The 12,691-nt window shown below is 44.3% G+C and overlaps 1 protein-coding gene across 2 annotated transcripts; it reads left to right on the top strand.

Moving 5' to 3' along the window:
• Nucleotides 1–954: 954 nt before the first annotated feature.
• TMED2 (transmembrane p24 trafficking protein 2) lies at nt 955–11,363 on the top strand. Of its 2 annotated transcripts, XM_083478982.1 has the most exons (5): nt 1,017–1,344; nt 3,948–4,140; nt 4,695–4,715; nt 7,568–7,675; nt 9,503–11,363. In XM_083478982.1, exons 1-5 carry the CDS (start codon nt 1,165–1,167, stop codon nt 9,625–9,627), a joined length of 627 nt encoding a protein of 208 aa, XP_083335108.1. In that variant the 5' UTR covers nt 1,017–1,164; the 3' UTR covers nt 9,628–11,363. The 2 variants fall into 2 exon arrangements, with proteins under 2 accessions (XP_083335107.1, XP_083335108.1); XM_083478981.1 differs by lacking the exon at nt 4,695–4,715 and having other exon boundaries at nt 955–1,344.
• Nucleotides 11,364–12,691: the final 1,328 nt, after the last annotated feature.

The following is a 12,691-nucleotide window of genomic DNA, read 5'->3' as shown; positions in this document are numbered from 1 at the left end:
ATTTGCTAAAAGTGGGACTTGCTTCAGAGTAAACATGTATAGGATCAAACTGTTAGCAATCTTTTAACATTAAAGGGTGCAGGTTAAGTGGAATCCAATCTATGAAAGATTATTTCACATTTATAGCCCTGAGAGGCTCTCAAAAGTGGTTTCTAAAAGATTCTCAAAATAAAATTGCCCTCAAATATAGTACACTAACAGAAATTACACTGTGTCGAAATGGATCCAATATTATTCAGGCAGCATTTTCAACAGCTCTCACCAACCCGTTAACTGCCCATGGTGGAAGAAGCCTTCAGGCTTCTCCAGGCAACCTATTCATTGAGTGTCCGTCATGATCTGCTTGCACAAAGCTTATGCAGAGGTTAGATTAGATCAGGATTAGATTAGATTCAGCATGAATTCTGATTTGTCTGTGAAGAGGATATGAACACTACAACCCTAATTTGCTTGCAGGGTGTTACGTCTTCCCGTTAGTGCAATTTCTAATTTAGATTAAAGCAGCAATCGGAGGGTGAATGTAACTATCATAATGTGCAATTGCAAGTCTGTACATATACCAGGACAGGCTGTTTGTTGTTGGATAATTTACTATTTCAGTGTTGTTAGTGTAATCTGAATAACAAATGAATATATAATATATTGCATTGCAGGGGGTTGGGCTAGATGACCCTCGTGGTCCCTTCCAAGTCTGCGATTCTGTAATATAAACAAGAGGCTGGAAGGCCCTCGCTGGCGCCCTCCCTTGGCCGGACAATCTAGCAGCAGCGAGGAATGTCCTCCCTCGGCCCCCGTCGCTTCGCCCCTAAACCGCGCCGAGCACGCGGATTGGCCTCGCGGGGCCGCCGTCCGCTTTCCTTTCCCCTCCTCCCCGCCCAATCAAGGCGCGCCTCGCAGCCAGGCGCCGCCCCGTCGCTCCCTCGAGGGCCGCCACCCCCCCCGCCCCCCGCAGGCCGTACGTGGCATCGGGCCGCGTCTCCGACCTATGAGCGAGGGCCCCGTGCGCCGGAAGGGGCGGGGCGTGGGCCGGAAGCTGCCCCTCGGCCGAAGCCCATTTGCTCTGCGGGCTTGGCAGGCGGCGGAGCGCAGCGCGCGAGCCCGTTGGCCCTCTTCCCCCTCCCCGCGCCTGGCCTCGCTCGCTTCCAGCCTCCCCTCGACGCCGCCATGTCGCCGGTGCGGGCGGTGCTGGCGCTGCTGGCCGCGCTCTCGGCCCCGGCGGCCGGCTACTTCGTCAGCATCGACGCGCACGCCGAGGAGTGTTTCCTGGAGCGGGTCCCGTCCGGCACCAAGATGGGCCTCATCTTCGAAGTGGCCGAGGGAGGCTTCCTCGACATCGACGTGGAGGCGAGTCTGGCGGGGGGGGGGTCGTGCAGGGCGCGGCGAAGAGGAGCCTATGGCTCCCCCCCCCGGGGGGGGCCTGGGCTCGGCTTGTGCCGGGGCTTAGCCTCGCTGGCATTCTCTCCGGCCCCGCACGCATTAGCACGAGGGGGTTACGCCAGAGGAGGCACAAGCGCCACATAATACTCGTTCCGCATTCGTAATTACCTGGCAGCGCCAGCACTTGGGAACTCCCTGCCTATTGAGATCAAGCAGGCAACCTCACTGTACTCTTTTGGGCGCCTGCTAAGATCATTTCTGTTTAGGCAACATTTAGGGATTGTGAAAATCATAGTGTGAAGGTATTGCAGTGGGGTACAGGTTCCTCTTGCCTGCTGTTAGAAAAGGGCCTGTACAGGGAGGTAAGTTGCAGTCGGCTGCCCTGGGCGGTGTGAGCCATGAGAAGGTGAAGAAGAGGGCTTAGGAAAGCCCCCTTCGTGGGGGTTGGAAGGGCCTGGCCTTGGCTTGTGTCAGGGTTTACTCTTGCTGGCGTACATAGGGAGCAGCTGCCCCTAAATGATGCTCTCCACATGATCTGTACTATAGCTCCCTGTCTTCCCAAACATTGGCTGTGCTGGCTGAGGCTGACAGGAGTTTTAGTTCGAAACGTCGAGGTCAACAGGTTGGGGAAAGTTGATAGAGAGTATATTTATGTGTCCTTTAATCACGTGCAGACTGCACAGTGAATGCCTCTCACCAAAAGAGTGTTGATGGCTTTGGAGAAGAGGATTGTCAGTTCTTGAATATGTAACATGCAGCATATGCTAAAAGAGAAGGCCAAAGGGGGCACCAACCCACCACCACCGCCTCATCTCAACCCCCCCCCCCATCAACAGGGTATTTTTGGAAAGCCCAGCAGAAAGAGCACCCAGAGAGATAGAGAGAATCAGAATTGCAGGGTTGGAAGAGACCCTTAGGGTCATCTAGTTCAACCCCCAAGGGGTGTGCACAGCTAGGGAAGGACTGTTTTAGATCAGAGGGTATAAGTCTGAGATAGCCTTGAGCCTTAAGTGTGCCTGTTTCTGTGTACCTTTTCTCTCTCACACTCCAGGGTTTAAACATCAAATGTGGAGGTTGGCTCTGTTGAATGGAGGGAGGGGTTAGTGGACAGCTTGGAAAGGGAGGGCCTGGGTGTCTTTCTCTTAATGTTATTGTTTTGTTTATTGAAGTGCTTTTCCAACTTAGAATTGGACACAGAAAATGTAAAAGGCTGAAAATCCAGAGTTGAATCCCTGTAGTCATAGAGGCTTGATGGAAATCAGCAGAATGCCTTGCTGTATTTGGAATGGGAGGGGTTTTCAGCTAGAGGGAGAGACTGAGGAAGAACAATGGAGGATTTTAGAGTACTGTGTGAATGAAGTTAAGAACGGACCTCCGGAACGAGTTAAGTTCTTAACCCAAGGTACCACTGTACTGTACAGTGGTACCTGGATTAAGTACTTAATTCGTTCCGGAGGTCTGTTCTTAACCTGAAACTGTTCTTAACCTGAAGCACGATTTCTCCTTTTCATCCTGAAGCAAAGTTCTTAACCCGAGGTACTATTTCAGGGTTAGTGGAGTCTGTAACCTGAAGCATATGTAACCCAAGGTACCATCAGGTTAAATTACACAATGCTCCCCGACTTTTGTTCGTGCCAGTGTAGTTGCAGAAAGCAGCTCAGACAGGCACACTGGCCCTCAGATGCCTTGTTTTTGAAACCCTCCCCATCATTCTAAACACAGTTTGCCCCCCCTTGCATTCTTAAAAAAATTCCACATTGGTGGAGAAATAGGTGCACTAATAAACTCGTGTAGCTGTGTGAATCAGTAGAATGGACAAGGTTGCTGCAGTTGGGGTTTTCATGTTTGCAAGCTTCCCTATCTTTTAGTTTAGTTTAGTTTAAAGGAAATTAGCACAGTAGTGAGTAGGTTGGGCTAACGGTTTAATTCCTGTTGTGTTAGTTTTAATTTGCTGGGAGGTGTTTTTTTAATAAAAAGATTTATTGTTTTCATTTATGAAACAAAAATGAACCCTCACCCCCCTGCTGCCCCGAGTACAGTTTGTGATAAGCAAAACAATAGAGGAGGGAGTGTGCGTATTTTAATGTGGAGGAACATTTTAAAATGGCATCACTCACTCACAGCCAGAAGTGGCATAGTTTGTTCTCCCTCCTTTTTCTTCTGCTACATGAGTAGATAAGATCTGTTGCTCATGTGGTGAAGCAAGTTCAGAGTCGGAGGATAGAGGGAACATGATGCAATGCCCTGGGTAAGAAAGGCCTGGAGAGAAATGCTTCTCTGGTGCCTACTGCATGGTGCCTCATCAAGCACAGGTAAGATCCTTGTGTTCAGTGCTACAGCTTGCACAACAACTGCACATGAGATATAGAGCAAATAAGTAAAAATTAAACGTTGGTTGGAAGTTAAAATTGATGTCAGCTGAGGCAGCAACAAATGCTCGATTTGCCCTTGTGGTTTGTCACTTCATTTGTACGATATGTCAGCCAATTACTCCCCAAGGCTTATGTAATTTATTGATGGGAATGATGCATAAGGTGGTAAAAAGTAAAGATTTTCCTTCTTGTTTCCAGATAATGGGGCCTGATAACAAAGTCATCTACAAAGGAGACAGAGAGTCCAATGGGAAATACACCTTTGCTGCTCACATGGATGGAACATACAAGTTTTGCTTCAGCAACAAAATGTCCACCATGACTCCAAAGATAGTGATGTTCACTATTGACATTGGTGAAGCTCCAAAGGGGCAAGATATGGAGACAGAAGGTGAGGGCGAATCCCGGAAACAAAATGGCACCTTTCACCCATGTTCTTCTCCTATATGTTATTGTCCTTCCCCTGCACCTCTGTTTTCCAGATATTGTTCTATGGGCTTCAGAATTCCAAACACATTCTCTCCTGGATTTAAATGCTTCATAAAATAACTTATTAGCTCTTTTTGCTATGTGATGGACGTGGATCAAGGAAATATAAGGGATATTTAATTAAATGATCTCTTTCCGCCCCATCAATTTGAAAAAGAAATATGGGTAATCTTGTGGCTTGAAGTCCCTAAAAGGGGATGTCTTAGAATTGTACATAATTTTTCAGCTTTCTGCAGAGCAGCGCTCTAAAGACTGGTTGGTGCCAGAACATTTGAGTCAGGTAGCTAGTAGTTTTTCTCCCACCTCTCACTGTGGTTTCTTTATACCTCTGTCCCTGTGACATTTGCAGCCTTACCCTCATTTCGCCTATCATGTGTTTTGATGTATTTACTTTTGCTTACTAGACTTGCCCAGCATCTTCCTGTATATTTGTTCATTTCTCATGCTTTTTTTTAGGTGGTGGAGATAACTGGGATGGTATGTGCAATGCTTTTAAGAAGCTTGCCAGTTCTCCTGCCTCGCTTCTCATAATTTGCTACATAATCTGCTAACGCCTATTGGGGCCATTCTTTGTGTGACTCCCTTCTAATATGCAATGATTACCACAACGGTATTGCACTCAGGTCTGAGTGTGAACAGTTCCTGCCACTTTGAAGTCCTTCAACCTTTAAGATCCAATTTGCTACTGTAGGCTTTTTTCTCCTTCCTATCCCCATTCCCTGTCTGAACAGCAGTCTTCTCTAATACCAAATCTGGAACTGCTTTTAAAACTGGTTTCTCATTCAGTTGTGGAGGATTCTGTTTGAGAAATGCAAGTATAAACACTCAGACCAAGTTGCATGGTTTGGATCATGACCGTGGTTCTCAGCTGTGAGGTAGGCTGGCCTAAGGAGGTGTGGCTAATTGTCAGGAAAGCTGCACACTCCTATACTTTTTCTCTCTTCTGCCCTCACATCCTGTTATTTTGTATGTCTCTTGAGGAGGCCATTGACCCTTCACCCCAGCTTTAAAAATTCATAGTTTCCTCCTTGTCCTTCATGCCATTACTGGCCTTCTGCTGCCAGTGTTGAGGACAAAAACTGCAAGGATGGATATTGGCTGGGCCTCTCATCGTCGTAAGTATCCATCACCCAGATCAAGCCGGATGTTGGACTAAATGACCTAAAGACCCCTTCCAGTTTTTGGGTCCTTTTGTTCTGTCCCAGCTATTACTACCAGTATCCTGAGTATCCACACACAAAACTCTTGACAGATTGTAATCATTTTGAGAGGGAGATCGTTGTCTGAAGACCACCACTTAACACGCATGTGTGGGTGTTGGCATGTTTAAAAGTGTGCATAAGAGTGGTCTTACTAATAGGGCACCCATATTGCATTACTTGTGTGATTTGCCTTGGACCTGAAGGTCTTGATGTAAAGTTTGAGGATTTCCTTTGTATTTCCCATTGTTCTTCTCTCACTTTATACCAGTTTATCCCTCTAGAAAGAATTCTGCCTTTTTGTGCTAACTAAACACCATGAAGGCAAAGTAATTCATGCCAGTATTTCTCAAAGTGGGTCAACTAAGCTGCTGGGTGTGAGAAGAGTGTGTTTCTGTGTGAGTGAGAGGGAGGGAGGGAAGGTCTCTCTGTAAAAGTTTTTCACTCCCTAACAGAGATTCTGTTTGAATGGGATTCTACAAAACTACAAAGTCACCAGGTACTGTATTTCTGTTCAAGGTTGTTGGCTTGCTCATTGAAATCTCTGCACCTGTCCTATTCTCAATCCCAGCATTAAGCTTCTGTGAAATACCATATTTTGTAAGTTTGCTTTCCAGGCATAGTTTGCATAAGACCCCCCACCTTGCTGAAGCAAAGGAGATCTGGGTCTGGTCAGTGGCAGGATGGGAGGTTGCTTGGGAACCCCATATGTGAGTTGCCTTGACTTCTCTTGTTGGGAAAAGAGCAGGATATAAATGTAGTAGGTTTCAAGTAGAAACTGCTTTTCATTCCCTTGTCATACTTTATCAGGCAATGCCTGCTTGGTAAATGGTTCTTTCAATGATCAAATAAATGATTAGGTCCTTGAATCGAGATGCCTCTTCTGCAGTTTGCCAGGAGGGGTGGTGGTCACATAACGTTGTCTCAACTCCCTGGCCATAAAGGGACCCAGCCGTAGATGAAGGGAATTGCTTTAAGGCTGAGATTAGGTGAGAGGAGGCCACACCGGGTCCCAAGCAGCTGTCAGAACAGGGATCAGAGATAACAGGTGCTGCTGGAGCAGTGGTGATACAGCAGAGCCGCTCTTCAAAGGGTCATGCTGCTGAGCAAGACCCCTTTCTGCATTTTTTTTGGGGGGGGTACGGGGGTTACTGGGAATAGACTCCCTATGCGCGCGCGCACACACACACACACGGTTTTGAATCAGCACACAGAAATATAGAAGACCAGCTTTCTGATAAGTTCTCTGGAGTAGAAGAGAGTAGACTACAAATATGTTTTGAATTTATATGCTGCTAAGAGCATTGCATCAAATGGAAAACACATGACTTAAATAAAACCCGTTAGTAAAACAAAAATCATCACCCTAAAAACACAGCAATTAAAAGGGCAATCCTAACCGTGTCTATTCAGAAGTAAGTCCTATTGAATTTAATGGGTCTTCTTATACCTAGGATTGCAGCCTGACAGCCAGTTCAGTAGAATAGTGGAAGGGGACTTTTACCCCCTCCAAGCCCCAGAGAATAAGAGATTAGGAAGAAAAGACTAAGCAGTAAACCCCACAGAAATCTGGAGTGGAGTCACTAAGATGGTTGGATGGCACCTTGTATGCCTCTTTATGGCAGCTCCTGCAGCCAAGCTGGTGCCAAACATCTTGTTCTGCTTTCCTTTGGACCACATCAGCAAGGCCGAGAGAGGGTTTTATAATCTGGGCAGCCCAGGCCCTCCATGTATACCATGCAGCCCTGGAGAAGTCACTTCAGTGCTGCTAACGCAGCAGTTTGCCTTCACCCCCGAAGGTGCACTCCATTGTTTCTTGAGAGAGACAGGCAGATGCCAACCAACCACAGAATATGTTAGTGCAGCCATATGTGACTTATAGAACAGAACTCTGTATGTATAACAAAGTTATTTACCTTGGTTATTTAAAGCATCTTAGTTGTAATGCCCGAGGTAACTGGATGTTGGAATGAATACCCAGGTAAAGGGAATTTTTGTGCCTGGTTAAAAAACATCAACCCTTCCCCAAGATGTGCAGTGGTTGGCTGTGAAGACTTCGGTCTTATATGCCACTGTTGCTGATTTTCGTTGCTTACATCACAAATCTGATGTCTTGTGATCTATCTGCAGCTCATCAGAACAAGCTAGAAGAGATGATTAATGAATTAGCGGTGGCCATGACCGCTGTCAAGCATGAACAGGAATACATGGAAGTCCGTGAAAGGATACACCGAGCAAGTAAGTGGTTTTGGTTGGCATGTGCAGGTTTCCTGCATAGTCATCCAGCAAAGCCTTTCATTCCTTGTGGCATGGGAATTTAGTGGGCTAGTGGGAGGGTAGCAGATTGCTGCCTCTCCTTTGTCAGTCTGCACTTGGTAGAAAGCTGCTTTCTAGAAAATTATCCAAGGGGCTTTAGCAGCCTGTGCTTCTATGCATGTCCTGAAGGAGGCGTCTTCCCCTCCACATCCACAATAGAACGGCAGGCTATAAGAGTTACTATCATCATCATCAAACCTTTTATTGGCATCACATCCAAACATCCAAAGCAAATCAATACAGAATTACCACTTCTCCAGTGGCACAAAACATTTGCTAAAAGAAAGGAGGCAGAGCGGTCTGTCATCACATCTCTAGGTCTCCAGGTAGATCAGGTGTCTGCAGTGTATTTCGACGACAAAAAACCAAATAGATATTTAGCCACTAACTTGGTGAGCGCCTGATCATTCCCCAGTAATAGAAAATGTATGACCTCCAACTCTGGTTTCCATTTGGGGATGCAGAGTTGATCTAGAAATTGCTGATGGAGATCAGCATATAGTTTACAATTAAGAACCATGTATGTAAGGGTTTCCACCAGGTGGTCTTCACATGGGCAAGTTCTTTCTCCTTCCACCCTGCCTGAGAACCTTCCCCAAATAAGAGCTACTAGCTTCCTATCTACACAGCTGATTTATATGGTGCATCAAAGTGCTTCATGCTCATTATCACTTAATAAGCCCCAACTTGAATACATTTGGGAAGGCCAAGAAAGTGACTTGTCTCCCTGCTCCCCACCACAAAAATCAGAAATCGGGAGAATCAAAACTGTATTTAAAGGAACACTAAAGACTTGAGTTCTTTGGCAGACCTTTAACAACTCCTGCAATGTGGCAGAGACTTTGGATACTTCGGAGGATTTTAATGTGGAGAAATTATCATACGCAGTTGGACTTAGATATACTAAGGACCCACAGAGAGGAGGAGGGAAGTCCTAAAATTCAGAAGAATCTTGTTTAATTTATTAATATTAATGTGTTAAGTTTGAGATTTATTTTGTAAAACTAATAAAAATCATTTTTAAAAGTTCATGGCAGAGAGATATTTAAATCAATTTATTAATTGTACCTTAGTAGTCTCTTAGACACTGCTTGCCACTAACTTTCTTCATGCTGCTTCTTAAATGCTGGCATGTTTTTAGAAAAGAGAAAACTTGAAACCTTTTTTGAGAATCCTGTAAAACAAATTGCATAAAACATGGTTGTACTCCCAGGGCACATTTGGGTGTTATTACTTCCTTTTGCATCAATAATTACTTCCCCCTGTTTTGCATCACTTAACACTGTTTTTCCAGTGTAAGGGCGAGTATCATTCTCAAAGCAGCACTGTAGAAAATGACAACGTATTTACCAAGAACTCTGCACTCAAAATAAAGTAGCCAGCCATATTGGAGAAGGAGCTGGCACCTGATGTTGCAACACTAATCAATAGCAGCAAAGACCCATAATTTTCATGATTTAATGTGCTTATTAGCATCTTGTAGAAAGGCAAGGAAGCTTGGGCCACTTCTGTCTCTTGGAATGTTCCATGGCCTAGGTGCCCAGAAGGCCTGGCCTTCTGTACCTGCCCGCTGTACCTCAGCTGGCAGGTTGGAAACACAGAACGAGGTTTCAGCTGATGATCCGCTCACGCAGGGTGGGCTTGTATGGGAGGAGGTGATGCTTTGTTTCCCTAGGCTTCCAGTGTGTTTAGCTTCTTTTCATTCCTGTATATTAATCAAGTGTGTTTTCTCCTCCTTTTTTCCACTAGTTAACGACAACACAAATAGCAGAGTGGTCCTCTGGTCATTCTTTGAAGCTCTTGTACTAGTTGCCATGACACTGGGACAAATCTACTATCTGAAGAGGTTTTTTGAAGTCCGGAGAGTTGTTTAATCAAACTTTCCCCCCTTGGCCTCTCTCTCTCTCCAGTGATCCCAGATTCTCCATTCACTTCTACAAAACAACTTGGTCACAAAATTCACTTAGTTTTCTTTATCCCTATGTTCTGAACTATAAAACTTGTGTTTTCAGTTTTCTTCTTAGCTTAATTTTATATATCTATGTATCTATAGATACCCTCTCTAGGGAAACATGAGCTGAGAGTTGTACATTGAAATTGGTAAACTTTGTTTCTCACAAGCCAAAAGTGAGTTCAACGAAATTGCAAAAGTTTGTTTTTAAACCAGCGCTATTGATCAAGTGAAAATTTTCCTTGATTGTTTTCTGTCTCCCTTTTTTTGGTAATAGAATACTGTTTTCGTGTAAGGGAAATGGCACGAGGTCCTAAAACACCTTTTGAATGCCTGTGGGGGAGACACTTTTTAATTTGATCAGACGATTTCCTCTCCGCTTTACCCAGGGGTGGAATTGTGGCATGCGGACAAGCCTGGCAGTACTTTCAAGAAAGCATGCCAAGAAAGAAATGGGCATGTTGGTGTTCAAACATACTGAAACCAGTGGATCGCTCTACTGGGAGTGCTTAGGTGGCTTCTGTAAAGTCTCCTGTACTCCTTCTGTAATTACACTGGCTTGGTCCTGAGGTTCTTAATTAAAGATATGGAAATACAACACAGTTCTTGCCAGTTAACCATGTGTTCTTGTGTGCAAATTTATGAACAGGCAGCCATTTAGGGGGGACTTAGCTACATCTTTTCCTTTTTGCTTACAATCCAAAGCTGCTCCTGTGTTTGGCACTGTTGTAGAACTAGTATTCAGGATGTTGGTTCCTGATGCCAAAGGGTTTTAACAGTGGTGATGGGCGGGCTGGGAGGCGGTGGAAGGGAGGTTATTACCGTGCTACACATCCGATACATGAAAGAAGAAGCAGCTATGCTGCTGTGTGGTCATAACGCCACTAGGATTGCAATCCCCTTTCCTATAATGAAGACTCCTGTGCCTTTTATGTAGCGGGGAGAAATGAACCGGGTGCTGTTTCCCTCCTGCAAGCGCATCTTCCCAAGAGGCTTTTGGGCATTTAATAGCATCACACAGAAATTTAGCAGGTGCAGCTCCTGTTACTGCAGCTCCATGATAAAGTGTACCTGTTGAGGTTTTCCTTTTTTGCACTGCTGTTAAAGGAACAGGGGCCTCACTCAGGAAAGGAGTTGGCACTCCCAGTCAGGCTGCATTGAAATAATTTTGTTCATTTTCCTCTCTTTTAAACACACATCAACTTCAGTTTTTGTACCAGCTATTTTTCTTCTTGCTGTCTGGATGATGGGTTTAAAAATCACCACGTCTGTCTCTGGGAGCGGGGTGCTGATCCAAGATTATGTTGTGGCTGATGTATATTGAACTGATGTATATTGGTTGTAATTTTGGGGGTGGGTGGGGTTGGGTTCTTTTCAGGAGTGGGGGAAGCATTCTATCGGTAATGCATAAGAGTTTTGTACCAAATTTAATTTAATTAAAATTTGTTACAAGTTTTCATGGTTCAAGTAAATCTTTTCAGCCTCAGCTAGACACTTAGCAGCTGTCCTTCAAAGGGGTGGCTCCCCCCCCCCCAGTGCAGCTGTTGTATGCCAACCCTTGTGTGAGACAAGTTGCATTCTAATGAGAAGATGTACATTTAAAAGTTCTTGATATATGGCCAGATTCGATAAATAAAACACCTTCTTTAAAAAAACAAACCTACAGCCTGATGCCTGCTTTGCGTCTTTAAGGAGCAATTCTACTCTTTATTTCTTTGTTATACTGTTTGTTAGCAGCTGCATGTTAAGAGCTTTGTGGGATTATGATAAAAAGCTTACCCAATAACTTCTCCTTTAAAGTATTTCCATTCCCAGAGAATTTAACCTAATCTGATGCTTTTTAAGTCTCCCGCTGCAATTTTTATTTATGAGAGAATTTAATCCATTTTCCATTACTTTCTATGGGAAAGCATGCCTTGGATTAAGACCACTTTGGTTTAAGACCGGACTCCAGAACGGATTAACCAAGGTACCACAGTAAGGCATTATTTAATGGTACTAAGAGCCATTATAAAATTGGTGAATTAATTGAAAGGTAACAAATTGCTTAGAAACCTAAAGAGTAGCTTCCTATTTAAAAGGTCAGTCTATTGACGCTTATATAGTAGGACCTTGGTTTAAGAACAGCTTTGTTTATGAACAACTTGGATTAAGAACGCTGCAAACCTGGAAGTAGGTGTTTTGGTTTGTGAACTTTGCCTTGCATGCAGAACATGTTTCGCTTCCTGTTGAGTGTGTTCCATTTGTAAATTGAGTCCCCCTGCTGCTATGGGAAAGCACTTCTTGGTTTAAGAACGCTTTGGTTTAAGAACGGACTTCCGGAACGGATTAAGTTCTGTTGGGTTGAAATAAACGACAGACGAATGGCAAGTGTCATATGGGAGGCATCTCCCGAGCAAGTCTCAGGAAGTCCCTTTTATTGAATATTACAGCATTGCCACATATGTGCTTGTTGCTGATTGGTTAACACGAATACAATGCAAGGGTTGAATATAGGCATTAATCATCAATAGATTAAAGGTTGGGAAAGAGAACACAGAATTGGACAGGCGTGAAAACCTCCTTATTAAACAATTACTAATGATTGATATAGCAAGGCTTAAACTATTACTAGTGATTGATATAGCAAGGCTTAAAGGAACATAACTATCACATTCCGAAAACCAAGGTACAACTGTATATTGAAATAAGTGTGTTGAATCAAAAGTCTTAACAAAACATCCTTAAACAATGAAAAGGCAACAATCATTTCATTTCCTACATCCTTTATTTTACACTTGGACAGGACAATAGGGGGTACAGTGGTGCCTCGCAAGACGAATGCCTCACAAGACGAAAAACGCGCAAGATGAAAGAGTTTTCCGTTTTTTGAGTCGTTCCGCAAGACGAATTTCCCTATGGGCTTGCTTCGCAAGACGAAACGTCTTGCGAGTTCTTGCAAGTTTGTTTGCTTTTTCTTAAAGCCGCTAAGCCGTTAATAGCCGCTA

This window comes from Podarcis liolepis (assembly GCF_965112155.1).
Source record: "Podarcis liolepis genome assembly, chromosome: 15".
Classification (NCBI taxonomy): Eukaryota; Metazoa; Chordata; class Lepidosauria; order Squamata; family Lacertidae; genus Podarcis; species Podarcis liolepis.
This window is presented reverse-complemented; position numbering and strand designations above follow the sequence as displayed.

Coding starts and splice junctions, on each gene's coding strand:
- TMED2 (XM_083478982.1), top strand. CDS start 1,165: ATGTCGCCGGTGCGGGCGGTGCTGGCGCTGCTGGCCGCGCTCTCGGCC. Junction 1,345..3,947: donor TCCTCGACATCGACGTGGAG/GCGAGTCTGGCG, acceptor TCTTGTTTCCAG/ATAATGGGGCCTGATAACAA. Junction 7,676..9,502: donor TGAAAGGATACACCGAGCAA/GTAAGTGGTTTT, acceptor TTTTTCCACTAG/TTAACGACAACACAAATAGC.